The sequence below is a fragment of the Crassostrea angulata genome, chromosome 10 (assembly GCF_025612915.1).
Source record: "Crassostrea angulata isolate pt1a10 chromosome 10, ASM2561291v2, whole genome shotgun sequence".
Lineage (NCBI taxonomy): Eukaryota > Metazoa > Mollusca > Bivalvia > Ostreida > Ostreidae > Magallana > Magallana angulata.
In genome coordinates, this window is record NC_069120.1 from 45,865,714 (window position 1) to 45,880,280 (window position 14,567).

Below are 14,567 nucleotides of genomic sequence, written 5' to 3' on the forward strand. Positions count from 1 at the left end.
CCTTAAAAGAGATGAATGTTAAATAATTTTCCTTTTCGGTAAACTACCCTGAATAACCAAAAATTGGACAGCTTAAGTGGATCTAGCTAGGTCATTAGAAGTCATTGGGGTTTACCTGGTATATGGAAATGGCAACCAGATAAATCCATTAGTATATGATATATTAAGCATGTTTAAAGAAGACATTTTTTTGAAAAAATAAGGTGTGTTAATTTTTGTTTTTGTCATAAATTGTATAAACAGATGAAAATCCAGATAGAATCCATAAATTGAGGCGGTGTGTAAGTAAGACATCGTGTCAATTATTATGATATTTGCTGCTTACAGTAACAGTTTTCCATGCTTATTTTAATCCATTTTTGTCCCCCGCTGCAATGCGGAGCGGGGACATAGAAATGCTGGGCGTCCATCCGTGCGTCTGTATTTCTGTAAGCGCTCTCATGCCTACAAATTTTGACAGATTTTCATTAAATTTATACCAAATGTTTATACCACTATTACCTTGGTCAAGTTCGAAAATCAGCATTGGTTGATACTTTTTGTTGGAGTTATGGGACTTTGTGACCTTGTAAGCGCTCTCATACTTTTTTGTAAGCGCTCTCATGCCTACAAATTTTGACGGATTTTCATTAAATTTATACCAAATGTTTATACCACTATTAGCTTGGTCATGTTCGAAAATCAGCATTGGTTGATACTTTTTTTCCATGCATGATCGTGTGGTGAGTAAACTCAGACGATTTATTGCTACTTTATTTTTTGCCTGTCATCGTGCATCTGTGCATCCTCCGTCATGCGTGTACAATTTTACATTTTTAAATTTTTTTTTGAAAACTACATGCAAGGTCAGTTGTTACCAATTTTGGTGTGAAGCATCTTTATGGTAAGAGGAATCTAAATTGTAAAATTCATGGCTCTACCAACCCTGGGTGCCACAGGTTGCGCCAATATGTATTTAAAAAAACCAAATTTTCAAAAATATTCTTCTTTCGTTACTCCCATACTTGTGAGGAAATAGTGTATCTTGCGTGATTGTTCATGTATCAGAATCGTGCGTGTCGTTTGTCAACAATAACGTTGTCACCACTGTAAGATAATTAAAGACACTATTAGTACATTGTTGCAGGCTTTGCCATTTTTACTATGTATTTGGTTCCTTGAAAAGAGTTGTAAGTGATGGCAGTCTAGTCGCCTCTTTGCATTACATGGCATATAATATACATACGAGAAAAGTCTTTATACTTTTTGCCCCATGTTATCCCATAGTATCTTAAGAAGTCTTTGTTTGAAAGACATCAAATTTGGTACATTATATGGTAACTGCTAATGATAAAAAAATACTCCACTGAATATTTTGTAAACCTTTCGTTTTGCAGAAACCATACTTATTACACTAATGCTATCTGAGATGTAAATGCATCTCATTGATTATCAGGTCACAACTTTGAAAGTCTTGATTCAAATAACTGTCTGTTTATTTTGAAATGTCTGCTCATTATCTTTCAATTGGAACTCTTATCACTGTTTTGTATCTGTTAGAACCCTTTGCTTGACAGATGTCAAACTTCGCATTGTAGTTGCTCATCTATTGTTACAGACTTTTTAAATTCATATTTTAACATCATTATATTATTCTATTACATGATCAGTAATCTGGTCATTTCTATCTCAGATTTTCTGACATAATATGTGTTTCATTTTAGATGAAGATTATGTTTTGCTGGATCCGAGAGAAAAGTATTACAGACTTGAGGACTTGAATCACAGCAGAACATATCGAGTGAGGATTAATTCTGTGTCCAAAGATAATCATGTTAGAACTAACATGGAATACAAGGACAAAAAACCAGGGATTTATGAATATCTTGAAGGTTAGTTTTAAGTTCTTTTCATTTCATTTTAGAATATGAAAGATGACTCGGAGAAGAAACTTCAAGGTACTGAGTATATAGACATTCACATGTACATTTAGATTTAAGTGAGGGCAAAGTTCATATATGATATAAATGGTAATTTGTTTTAAAAATTAAGATGTATTGGGAAGTGAAATCTTACTGGTTGCAAAATGTACAATTTCTACAGCTTGCTTTGCCTTCATGTTTGATTTCTTTAACTTGTCGTATAAGTGTAATGTTATTAACAATGATCATTTTCATTTTACAGATAAAGCAACTTATCTGATCTTACCTTTGACCATTATATCGAGTATAATCATTGTTGTGGTTATACCCTTAATATATATTGTCAGGTAAGCCTTACTTTTGATGATTTTTTATACTTCAAGAATTTTTCATTTGAAAGTATTGTATTGTACAGTAGATCCATCTAGCATAAAATATAGTGGAAATAAAACTGCAGCTAAAATGCTGTCATGCTCTATGAAAACATTGAATTTTAGTTCATGTATTGCCTCATACTTAGTGATTCAACAGAATTATTTGACAAGTTTATTAATCTCATTAAAAAAAACTTCAAGTTATCGATGTCATCACTGTCCGAGATATATGCCAAGGATAAATATTGTATATGGAAGTGTATTTGAACCTTTTTAGCTCACCTGAGCTGAAAGCTCAAGTGAGCTATTCTGATCACATTTTGTCTGTCGTCCGTCTGTCTGTCCGTCCGTCTGTCCGTAAACTTTTCACATTTTCAACATCTTCTCAAGAACTACAAGGTTAATTTCAACCAAACTTGGCACAAATCATCCTTAGACAAAGGGGATTCAAAGTTATGAAAATTAAGGGCCACACCCGTTTTCAAGGGGAGATAATTAGAAATTAATGAAAAATTCGAGAAATTTTCAAAAATCTTCTTCTCAAGAACCAGAAAGCCAGGAATACTGAAACTTGTGTGGAAGCATCCTCAGGTAGTGTAGATTCAAAGTTGTGAAATTCATGACCCCCGGGGGTAGGGTGGGGCCACAATGGGGGGTCGAAGTTTTACATAGGAATATATAGAGTAAATCTTTAAAAATCTTCTTCTCAGAAACTAAACAGCCAGGACAGCTGAAACTTGTGTGGAAGCATCCTCAGGTAGTGTAGATTCAAAGTTGTGAAATTCATGACCCCCGGGGGTAGGGTGGGGCCACAATGGGGGGTCGAAGTTTTACATAGGAATATATAGAGTAAATCTTTAAAAATCTTCTTCTCAGAAACTAAACAGCCAGGACAGCTGAAACTTCAGTGGAAGCATTCTCAGGTAGTGTAGATTGAAAGTTGTGAAATTCATGACCCCCGGGTGTAGGGTGGGGCCACATTGGGGGGTCGAAGTTTTACATAGGAATATATAGAGTAAATATTTAAAAATCTTCTTCTCAGAAACTAATCAGCCAGGAAAGCTGAAACTTGTGTGGAAGCATCCTCAGGTAGTGTAGATTGAAAGTTGTGAAATTCATGACCCCCGGGGGTAGGGTGGGGCCACAATGGGGGGTCGAAGTTTTACATAGGAATATATAGAGTAAATCTTTAAAAATCTTCTTCTCAGAAACTAAACAGCCAGGAAAGCTGAAACTTGAGTGGAAGCATCCTCATGTAGTGTAGATTGAAAGTTGTGAAATTCATGACCCCCGGGGGTAGGGTGGGGCCACAATGGGGGGTCGAAGTTTTACATAGGAATATATAGAGTAAATCTTTAAAAATCTTCTTCTCAGAAACTAAACAGCCAGGAAAGCTGAAACTTGTGTGGAAGCATCCTCATGTAGTGTAGATTGAAAGTTGTGAAATTAATGACCCCCGGGGGTAGGGTGGGGCCACAATGGGGGGTCGAAGTTTTACATAGGAATATATAGAGTAAATCTTTAAAAATCTTCTTCTCAGAAACTAATCGGCCAGGAAAGCTGAAACTTGTGTGGAAGCATCCTCAGGTAGTGTAGATTCAAAGTTGTGAAAATCATGATCCCTGGGGGTAGGGTGAGGCCACATTGGGGGGGGGGGGGTGTTATAATTTTACATAGGAATATATAGAGTAAATCTTTAAAAATCTTCTTCTCAGAAACTAATCAGCAAGATGATTCTTTATAATTGTTAAAGGCTTTGGCTCCAGGACAATTCTTCGGCCTCACGAGAAGGTTCAGAGTTTGATGTAGCTAAATATCCCATATACATGTATAAACAATTGTAAAGGATCTTTTTGAGAACTGCAATACTCAACATGTGATATGACTATAAAATTGAAGCAGGCAGCTATTTTTTCATTAGAATCTTTTTGTATTACTGTATTGAGTTATTGCCCTTGATTTATTGATTCTTGATTATTTTAATTAATGCATCCACTGTTAACCAATTATTGTGATGATTATTTTTATACAATAATAAATATTCAATGTATATAAGTTGTTCTGCATAAGTAGTTTTGGGATTAGTTTGTTTATTTTTGATTTCCAATTTTTCGATACTATGAATTATTTTAGGCTGGCACATATATAGGGACAGTGTCTATTGCATTATGATGAGCAACTGTTTGGGGTTAAACTTGAACAGGTACGGATTGATTGAGGGTGTGGACATCCCTGCTCTGTTTAATCTTCGTGTTTTCTAACCTACAATTCAGAGTGTGCGGTCATTCCTGCCCTGTATCCCAATAATACCAGTGTGCGGTCATACGTGCTTGTATTGATGGTGGTTGCAGCGGAGCATTAGTGTATGGTCATCCCTGCTGGTGTTCTGGCCTTTCTAGCGCGTGTGTGGCACTCCCTGCTTGCGTTAGGTTGAGCTGCTTGCGTTAACGTTGGTACCTGTTGAGTTGTGTAGGTGTGCGGTAATTCATGCCTGCGTAACGTTGAGTCCCTATATATGTGCAGGAGCGGTGATTAAAGTCTGCTCTTGTAAATATTGGCAGCAATCAGGGCTATTCGAGTTCCAAGGGGGAAAAGGGATTTTATTTATACAAGATCTACATGTATTATTGTACATTGTCCAATTGTTTGTATTATGACTCCATTAAGCTGACTTTATCATACCTATTGTTCCTCAGGTGAGCGATGTGGCCCATGGGCCTCTTGTTTGAATTATGAATATTTCATCATAGGAAGTGTAAATCTGAAAAAGATGCCATGGCAGTAGAGGTTCCTTTTGTCCAAAACAAGGTAAGCTGATTTCTTAATTCACTGGACAACTTTGTAAGTCTATCATCAGATATTCCCTTCAAGAAAATCATCATTCATTAGAGTCAATAATAAACCACACGTTTACCTGCTGACTTCACAAAAAGCATATTGACTAAGCACGGAATTTGAAACCAATGTGTGTTTTTTCTCTGAAAGATAACACATCTGTAGATACTCTTAGCGAAATTGAAATATTTTTTAGATCATTTAACTGTTTCAATTTGTAAGATTTTCATTAAGTATTGAATAATGTAATATTTTATGCAAGTTATAATGTGGAGTCTATTAGCATATTGGGGGGGGGGGGGGGTCATGCTAGTTGACTTGCATCCATTTTTAATTCTGTATTTTAGGATGCTAAAGAAGATGTCAGCTACAACACTAGAAACAAGCAATTCTTGGAATTAACAGATAAAATGGATTATCAGGTAAGTCTTTATCATTTCTATATTACGGTAACTGGAAATGTACCGGGTAATCAGATCTGTGAACTTGTTGTGAAGACAATATTCATTGTATATGGTTTACAGACATGAATTTGGTGGTTAAATTAATGAAAGCATTTTATTATTTTATTTTTGTATTTTATTTAATCTACCACAGAAAAACTTCAAAATTTACGGGTGTTTGAGATATCCAGAGATATCCAAAGTCAAAATTCTTAGACTCTATCAGTGTTATATCCTGTTGACATAGGAATTCCGATATGCACTATCAGTTGAGAACGGTATGAATAGAAATAAAAAGGATTGATTATTAAAACGATTTTTTATTTATAGACATTGCACATAGACAATTAAAAAATAAGTAAAAATAAACCATTATAATTTAAGGTATCAGATGTACAATTGACCAAAAATTAGTAGAGTGCATTAATAATCTTATTATCAGTATTGTTTGGGGTGCTAACTTTTGGGAACTGTGAACTTGTTGTTTTATCAATCACTGGAGTATATACCCAAGCTGTTGTAACAATTACCATGTCATCAATACCTGCACTGACTAAGTGTGGAGTTTATTGACTGTCAGTCTTAAAATGGTGTGAATTGCCGCGCGTTGGAATAACGAGGAAACGACGTGCGGGGTGTTATTAGCAGATCAGAAAATTGACTTCATTTCGAGATAACCCAGGTAAAATATGGTATTGGGACCCCCAAAAAAACTACTTCGACATAAGCAGGGTATTTGAGATTACCATATTTGAGATATCAGGAGTTTTTTAAATCATAAACCGATATATAGAAAATTCCGCAGGTACCAACGGCCGACTTTGACATAAGCGGGGTATTCAAGATATCCTATTTTTCGAGAGGTTGTCATTTACCGGTATATGATGATCATGGCACTGGAATTTTTTTTTTTAAAGATAATTTAATGTTTTTGGTTTTTTTTATAGCACTCTTTATCATACCACTCCAACTTAGCTATAAGTTTAAATATCACCTTTGTCCTCTGTACATATTTCATATGTTGTGCAAACTTGCTGGAATAATTTCAAGTATTATGACGGTACTTTTTATTCTTCATAGGTTGTGGATGGCAGCCAGTACAGTGATTTGGAGAAAGATTCATCAGAAACTAGAATGAATGATATTGAACTTGGTCTCAAAGACCAAGAACCAGAAGTTGAACCAGAGGTTCCATTCATTTTGGACGAAATGATGATGGTGGATAAAGTCAAGAAATCCAAAAAGACTCCTCAGTCATCAGATTACTCAAAGTTCATCGTTGCATCAGGTCACACCAACAATAGTGATGTCTTTCACCAGTCTCAATCCCAGTCTGGTAACCATGTTCATGAATCGCAGTCTCCATTGTCAAGTGATGATGTATCACCAAGTGTACTAACCAATCAGAACTTATCAACTGATCTCAGCCAATCAGATCCGCTTTCTAATCAGACTTGGAGTGGAATGCAGAACAAGAAAGTTACTTCTTCTTCCTCTTCCTCCTCCTCCTCCTCTGATGATGATGATAATGAGGATGATGCCTACCAAGATATAGGTCATTTTGATGACTCCTCCTCTTCAACAGATACCTCAGCTTATCCGCCTTTGCAATCCGTTCCATATTCAAGGTCTGGTTACACAGAACAGGATATAGACTCTTACAGTAAAGCCAGAGTGAATGAAGACATTAGTGCAGGTATAAAGAGGGTTTGTTCTCAATATTCACCTGTAAAGAAGTCGGGGAGAGCTTATGCTATACCCCTGGTGTCGGCGTTGGCGTCCGGACCTGGTTAAAGTTTTAGGAGCAGATCCTGTATCTAAGTTATTACTTGTCCTATCTTCTCCAAACTTGTATGGATGGTGCATCTGGAACTACTTGTGGACTTAAAAGATGTTGATGCTGAATTTGGGCCATGAATATAAGATGCTGGAGGAGGTTAAGGTTTCGTAGCTATTACTGGTCCTAACTTCACTAAACTTGCATGGCTGGTGGGTCTTATGATGCTGATGCTCTTGACAGGCTTGAATGCTGAATCTTAGCCATAGGTTTTTGGATGCAGGGATGATATAATATTTTTATATTATATGATATATTATTATGCCTTCTGTTAGTTTGTCACTATATATTCAATACTGGTCTATTTTCGCATAGTATCAAAGGATTTATATAGCGTAAGCATACTATGCCCAAATAGAGCACGGCGAATATTTTCAACGAAAATCTGTCAAGCGCCGACAGCGGGATTCGAACTCACGACGCTAAAATCATTGATTCTAGCATGAAGCCCAACGCGTTACCGCTACGCTAAATTAGCTGTTATTATGACAACCGGTATTTAGGTATATAAAACGTAGATATGTATGACTGACATCAAGCAATTAAAATTATTCATTTTTCCAAAAAAAAAATCATTATTGACGGTAATTTTAAAGTTAAAGTTTCCTATAAACTTTTGAACAAATTGATTGAACATTTTTCAAAGAAATTCTACATGAGAATCACAAAAACGCTTTTTTAAATGACGCTTGATAAAGAATGTTCAAGCAAAAAAATTCACTGAGATTTCGTCTGCTAAACATTTCGAGTTTTCTCGGTAAGGCCAAACGTCTCTCTATTTCTTGAAAAGAACATTAATCTTTGTTGACTTTTTATTGTACAACAACTTGTTGATTAAATAAACAATCAATCAATTGATTACATGTAATTTGAAAAACAACAACAAACGCTTGCTTTTCCGGTGATTATTTTAAGGGACTTGTCAACACTCGAACGTCAGAGCTACTTATAGCAAAGCACGTCAGTATATTTAACAGTCGGCATAATAATAACAATAGTGTTGTGTTGTGCATGTACTATGCCTAAATAGTAGTCAGGGTTTGATACATAGTGCACTCGCCTCCGGCTCGTGCACCATGTATCAAACCCTGACTACTATTTAGGCATAGTACATGCACAACACAACACTATTATATAAATATCACATTATATATTAATTCAATATCATATGTTACTATATAAATAGTGCCTGTTTGGGAGGGTAACAGTTGAAATTGACACCCCGAGAAAACCATTGTCAACCGACGCGAAGCGGAGGTTGACAATGGTTATCGAGGGGTGTCAATTTCAACTGTTATCCTCCCAAACAGGCACTATTTATTTTGTTATACTGAATGTCTTTTTTTAAAATTTTTAAGAAAATTTTACTGCTTTTATATAGGAATAGCGTGAATTCTACAGCGAACCGTACGCGCATAATTTTCGCGCATGTAACATTTTTTAATGTTACCCGTTGCCAAGTGCGTTGCTAACGCTGAGGGTAATAGTAAATATTATTAACTGCGTCTTAACCAATCAGATTTCAGTATTTAACATGAAAGTATAACAAAATATTTTAATGTATTGTATGATACAAAATCATATGATATGATATATTATATCATATATTATGATACAATATTTTATCTTTATACAATGTCGCATCATATGATATGATATAATATACTATCATGATTTTATGAAAGATTATATAGTACCATATGAAATATTATATGGCACAATATTGTTTAGTATCGTAGGATACAATATTATTACTTATTAGGTTAGTTACTGTTCGCTTCGCCATCTATGAGATTGATCAACCCAATATATTTCCATAGTGAGTCAGTAACCAACCTGATAAGTGTTTTGTTTTTCCCGAGGACTATCAATCGACATATTTATTCACAAATAGCGATTATCTACGCCAAGCCATGTACAAGATGCCTAACATCTCGTCTAATTTTACTCATTAAACTCTTAAAAATTTTCAATCTCACCTTTCAAATACTCCTTAAAAATCTTTGCTTCACCCATGTTTACTTACAATGTTTTGTTGCTATTCAATTTTAAATGTTTTCTCCCTTTCTCTGCAGAGATTTGAGCAAATTTCAACGCTGCCATTTTGTTCTGCTCCAAACAAACCAATGTGACTTCAATATTCTAAGGGCAACTTCTCTAATTTTAAAGAATTTCAAAGGGCAACTACTCCAAATACTTTAAGAACTTACGGCATGCGGTTACATGTAACGTATTAAATACTATGAAATGTTGAAATGAGTAAGCGAAGCATCGGCTAATGATAGCCATATTGCCTAATATTATTTCTCACCTAACAAATATAGAGATATATGAGGCAATCACATGCTATGTTTAAACCAATGAAAGTGTGACATTTCAGTCCAAGGGAAAACAAAATATTGTAGTGTATTTGTAAAAATGTATGAAATTTTCATACAATACTATACAAGATTTTGTCAAACCATACAACAGTATCCAATATTTTATTTATGGTCATTAACCATGATTTTCATATAATATGATAAAGGTGATCTCATAAAGGTGATGTCTTGTCTCTGTGAGCTTTGTAATCTGTGATTACCTATGATTGTTGATCACACGTATCTACTTATGACAATTTAAGATGAAGTTATGCTGTTTATGTAATTAAACAATCAAAGTAAAGACTTTCTTATTTCAGGAACAGATGATGAATTGTTGATATCATCACAAGATCCTGAATCAAGTGGATGTGGTAAAGACTCCACAGAATTTGATCTCAAATCTCCTCAATCCATAATACACAGTGCAAAAACACAACAGGTGCTCAGTGAAGCTGCATTAACTTCATTCCCTGCAAGTAATACACCAGTCCTTCAAAGCTGTGCCAATTCCCCCTCTCCTCCTCCTCTAGGGGACCTGGCAGATTCCTCCAGTCCCACTGAGGACTCTGTGGGTCAGCCCTCCTCTACGTCGGGGGCCTCGGTAACCAGCTCTACCTCTGATTACAACGAGGGTGGATACAAAGCTGTGGATTTAGACAGTGGGTGGACCTCATCTATCCAGTCCTCCGCCTACCATTGAAAGGCACATTTACTGATGTAAAACCTACCTAACTTTTAGGTTTTAGGTGATCATTTGTTTTCTCTGTTATTATATACATTAAGTGTGCATGTGCCAAATCCATGGAATGTATGTTCATGAGTATTTTCCTTATATACTTGTATCTTAATAAGAAAAATAGGGGTTTTTTTTTTTTGTTTATTTCATTCCAATTAGCAATTGTTGATAATTACAGAAAATACCAAGCTGTTAACTTTTTTAAAGTTACTATGGTTACTTTTAATGATTTGCATCCATTGACAAATCTGTGAATCAGTTATGCATTATCAATCAGCTATTCTATTCATATATATAAATATGAACATGATAAGGCAGCATCGAGTGTCTCATTTTTGACATGATCTACATGTACTAATAAGGTGTATACCTTTAATATACATGTAAACAGGACAGTATGGAAAACATCTTATACATGTACTTAAAAATATCAATATAAATGAAAGTATAAGAAAGTATAAATTGTATATAATTTATTTAACAATGTATTCATCATTTTAAAAATATACAGTTTTTACCATAAAATGCATTATTATTTTTTTCATAAAGAAAATCAAGACTTTTTATATTCCCAATGGTTCAGACTTCTAATTTGACTTACAGATAAAAAAAAAGTTGGCTTTTACTGATTGCAATCGCTTTACTTTATTAAGAATTCTGGAAGAGAAATACAGAGTTATATTTAATCTAATTATATTTAATTTTATTTTTATTGGGGGTTTTTCTAATACATCCCAAAATTGAAGTATCCTTTAACTCCTGAAGGGGTATTTACAACATCTTGTACGCATGTGGACCAAAATGTAAACATTTCATAAACTGACTTGTTATACAAGATACAAAAAGCAAGTTAGTTATTGTTGAATTTAGTTTTCCTCTGTGCAAGGTATGCTTAGAATTAACTGAGGAAAGAACATATCAAGGCATCTTGCCTGCTGTTCAATCCTCTTCAATGTATATTTGTATGCTTAAATAATAAATAGAATACTTCTTATATTAACTTTAAGATAAATATTGTCATAATTAAAAGCAAAATTTTTTATTATAAGTGCACCTTAACTAATGAATGCTTTAAGATTTTGAACAAAAGAGTTTGAAATATGAAGTTAAAGTAAATGAAGTGAAGATATTGTATAAGAATCATGGTGCTACTGAATTTTTAAAGTTTAGAAAATTGAACTTCACGAGGCATTAAAATAGAAAACTTGCATGATTTAAATGTACTATTGACATCTCAAGAAAATATAACATCAAAATTATACTTTCATATAATTTTTTGCTTTTTGATTAATGTGATTGTTGTTTCATATATATTTTGATATTGTATAGCAACTAACTATGCACAAAGCATTTTAAAAGGAACCTTCTGATATATTGTACCTTCTGATGTTTATGACAAACTACACAATGCTTGTATTTTGCTTTAGGTTTTTTCAGGGGTATGCAAACCTGTTTCAATTTCCCTTTGCTTCAATTTTGTATATCATTTTGGCAAATTAACTGCTGGAGATCTAGTCATTATTGCTTATTGATAACACATGTGAGTCAATATTATACTGTCAGGTAAAATTTAATACAGAAACAGGTGCATCCTGTGTAGACAGGGGTGATGTTGGAGACAGATATTTGTTTGAACAAATGGCAGAATATGATGACTGCAAATTCTGTAACTAAATGCATATTTAAGATTTAGTATGTTAACCTTTTATTTACCTCTTTTTATTACTGAATTTTACAAGTGCATTGTTGATCAAAAAGTTTGTTTTGATATTTGCTTTTCTTAAAGTTTTTTTTGTAAGAAATGTACAATTTACAGTGTTTTGTACACATACCTTGAACAATTGTGCTTCACTGGAATTCAAGTGAAAAAGATCAATTTTTTTAATTATATGTGAAATTCACATAAAAATCTTGTTCAGCACAACTGCCTGCATTTGTCACGTTTGATTCATAACTTGACTCAAAAAAGTTTCTAGGCATAGCTTTTGCAAAAATTCCATTTTTGAAAATTTCATTTTTACATTTGGGTTTTTATCATAAATACTAAAATTAATGAGATTTTATTTTTTTTTAAATTGGTATTGGGTTTTGATTTTTGTTTTAATTTGTTATAGTTTTTTGCACTGGTAGAGAGTAATAGTTGAAAGAATATCTATTTTCTTCACAAATGGAAGAATTTTTCAAAACACTGAACGGCAGTCGTATATTTATTTTGTAACTGGATTAAGCTCTTCTTACTGACCTTATAAGTATTGATTTAAGTCTTGTGGTGTCATGTGTTTAAACCTTTGAGAATATCCTGTAGATAAACAGTTATTAAGTTTTGAAAAGCTGAAATGACCTCTACTTTAATGTTTTAATGGAGTATTTTGAACACAAGAAGTTCTTTTTGTATTAGAATTGTGTAATTTTTGAACCCAAAATGAATTGTCATGCAAGGACAAAAATGTACTGTACGCATTTAGGAACTCTACAATTAATCTTTTTGATTGATTGGTTTTTTTTTCTAATATTTTAGGTCACCTGGGTCAACCCATGTGATCTATTGCCATTCATACTATGCCATCATTTAGCAATTTTACTTTTTTGTAATAGTTTTTATGAAAACTGTAAAAATTGATGTTTAAATACTTTTGAAAAACTATATTCTTCTCTTGCTACTGGTTATCCAGTAGGCAAACTGCGTGAATAAACTTGAGCATTGAGACTTCTAATAAAGCTGAAATATTTTATTTTATTTTTTTATTTTGCCTTGCTGCTTGGCCTCTTGCAGACAGAATATTTGCATGGCAAAAATAGAAAGCATGGGAACCTCTGTTATTAGCCAGACCTATATAAACCTTTCTTTTTAGGAACACATTTTCTTCTTTCATAAATTCATACTCCATTGAATATTGATTCAATTGTCATTCTGTGAATCCTTTACAGGGTTGTATTTATATCTCTATTTCTATTGACCTTTATAAAACATGTGTGCCCCATTTTTTATAAAAAAAAAAATTCTGCTGTTTTTTTTTTTTTTAGTTTCGTTTTCTGATTTTATACTTTTTACCCATTAGATCTGTTTAAGCTGACAATAGATCTGTTTAAGCCTCTGATATTTTTTTGTATATTATATTTTCCAAGCTGTTTTTAATTGATGATAAATTGTAGCCATTTTAATACGTATACTAGTTTTTAAAATTAAAAAGGCATTGGTTCAGAAGTAAAGGTAGGTGATAGGTGTTAATAAATCTGTAAGTGATATATTATATTTTGAAATTGAACAAACCCTTACATTGTTGATTGTGTTTCGTTTGTTATGCATGTCAGTAGATGAATTACGTATACCACATTGCAGTGCACGATCTGAATAGTCAGCACATGTTTCTAGTCTTGTAGAAGTGTATGCATGTTTATTATAGTAAACAATGATTCAAGTGTGTTTTGTTGTTTTATTAAATATCTACAGATGATTTGAGTTTGGAAATTGAAATGTACATGCTCTTTTTTTACGTTGCTATTTATGGGGTGGGTTCAGATCTAGAGTACTGCCGTTGGCAGACAAAAGTTACCAAGCATTGTAATATGCCAAAAATGCAACTGAATAAAATTTCTTTCCATGTATGTAGGCATGTTGCAGGTGTTTGGGGGGCATTGGTTGGAATATGACTGCCATCTAAACCACCAAAAACATTGTGAAATTGAAAGTTTTCTCCAATTATTTGCTTAATTGTGATGTAAGCTATCTATTCGGCCTTAATATTTTTTAAGGAGGAGAATATACATGTACTCTATAAAAAAAAAACTTCCTTTTAAAGATGTTCTAAAACCGATCAGCCATACACCGAAAGCTCAACGTAGTTTTCATAAAACACCAATAGTTCCTTTTCAACATTAGGGATGGGACCATTTAGATTGTTGTTGGAATTAACCATAGCATTGACTTTCAAATGTGTCCCTGGACAAACGGTATAAAAATCATCGGGTGTCTATATTATGGTATTGTAATGACTCTCTCTAGCCATGTTTTTCTAAAGATCTACACACGTTTTGCGGGAGAAAAAAATGTAAGGAAAAAACCACTTAAATTATTGTA

At 33.7% G+C, this 14,567-nt stretch overlaps 1 protein-coding gene across 5 annotated transcripts in view; it reads left to right on the forward strand.

Annotated features, from left to right (window-relative positions):
- The window catches only part of LOC128168361 (uncharacterized), a 39,356-nt gene extending 26,142 nt beyond the window's left edge, over window positions 1-13,214 (forward strand). For all 5 annotated transcript variants that reach the window (XM_052834614.1, XM_052834613.1, XM_052834611.1 and 2 more), the window contains 6 exons: window positions 1,704-1,871; window positions 2,164-2,248; window positions 5,026-5,083; window positions 5,458-5,532; window positions 6,634-7,249; window positions 10,071-13,214. In XM_052834614.1, coding sequence (XP_052690574.1) covers window positions 1,704-1,871; window positions 2,164-2,248; window positions 5,026-5,083; window positions 5,458-5,532; window positions 6,634-7,249; window positions 10,071-10,453 — 1,385 coding nt within the window. In that variant the 3' untranslated portion in view covers window positions 10,454-13,214. The remainder of the gene's footprint in view (window positions 1-1,703; window positions 1,872-2,163; window positions 2,249-5,025; window positions 5,084-5,457; window positions 5,533-6,633; window positions 7,250-10,070) is intronic.
- Window positions 13,215-14,567: the final 1,353 nt, after the last annotated feature.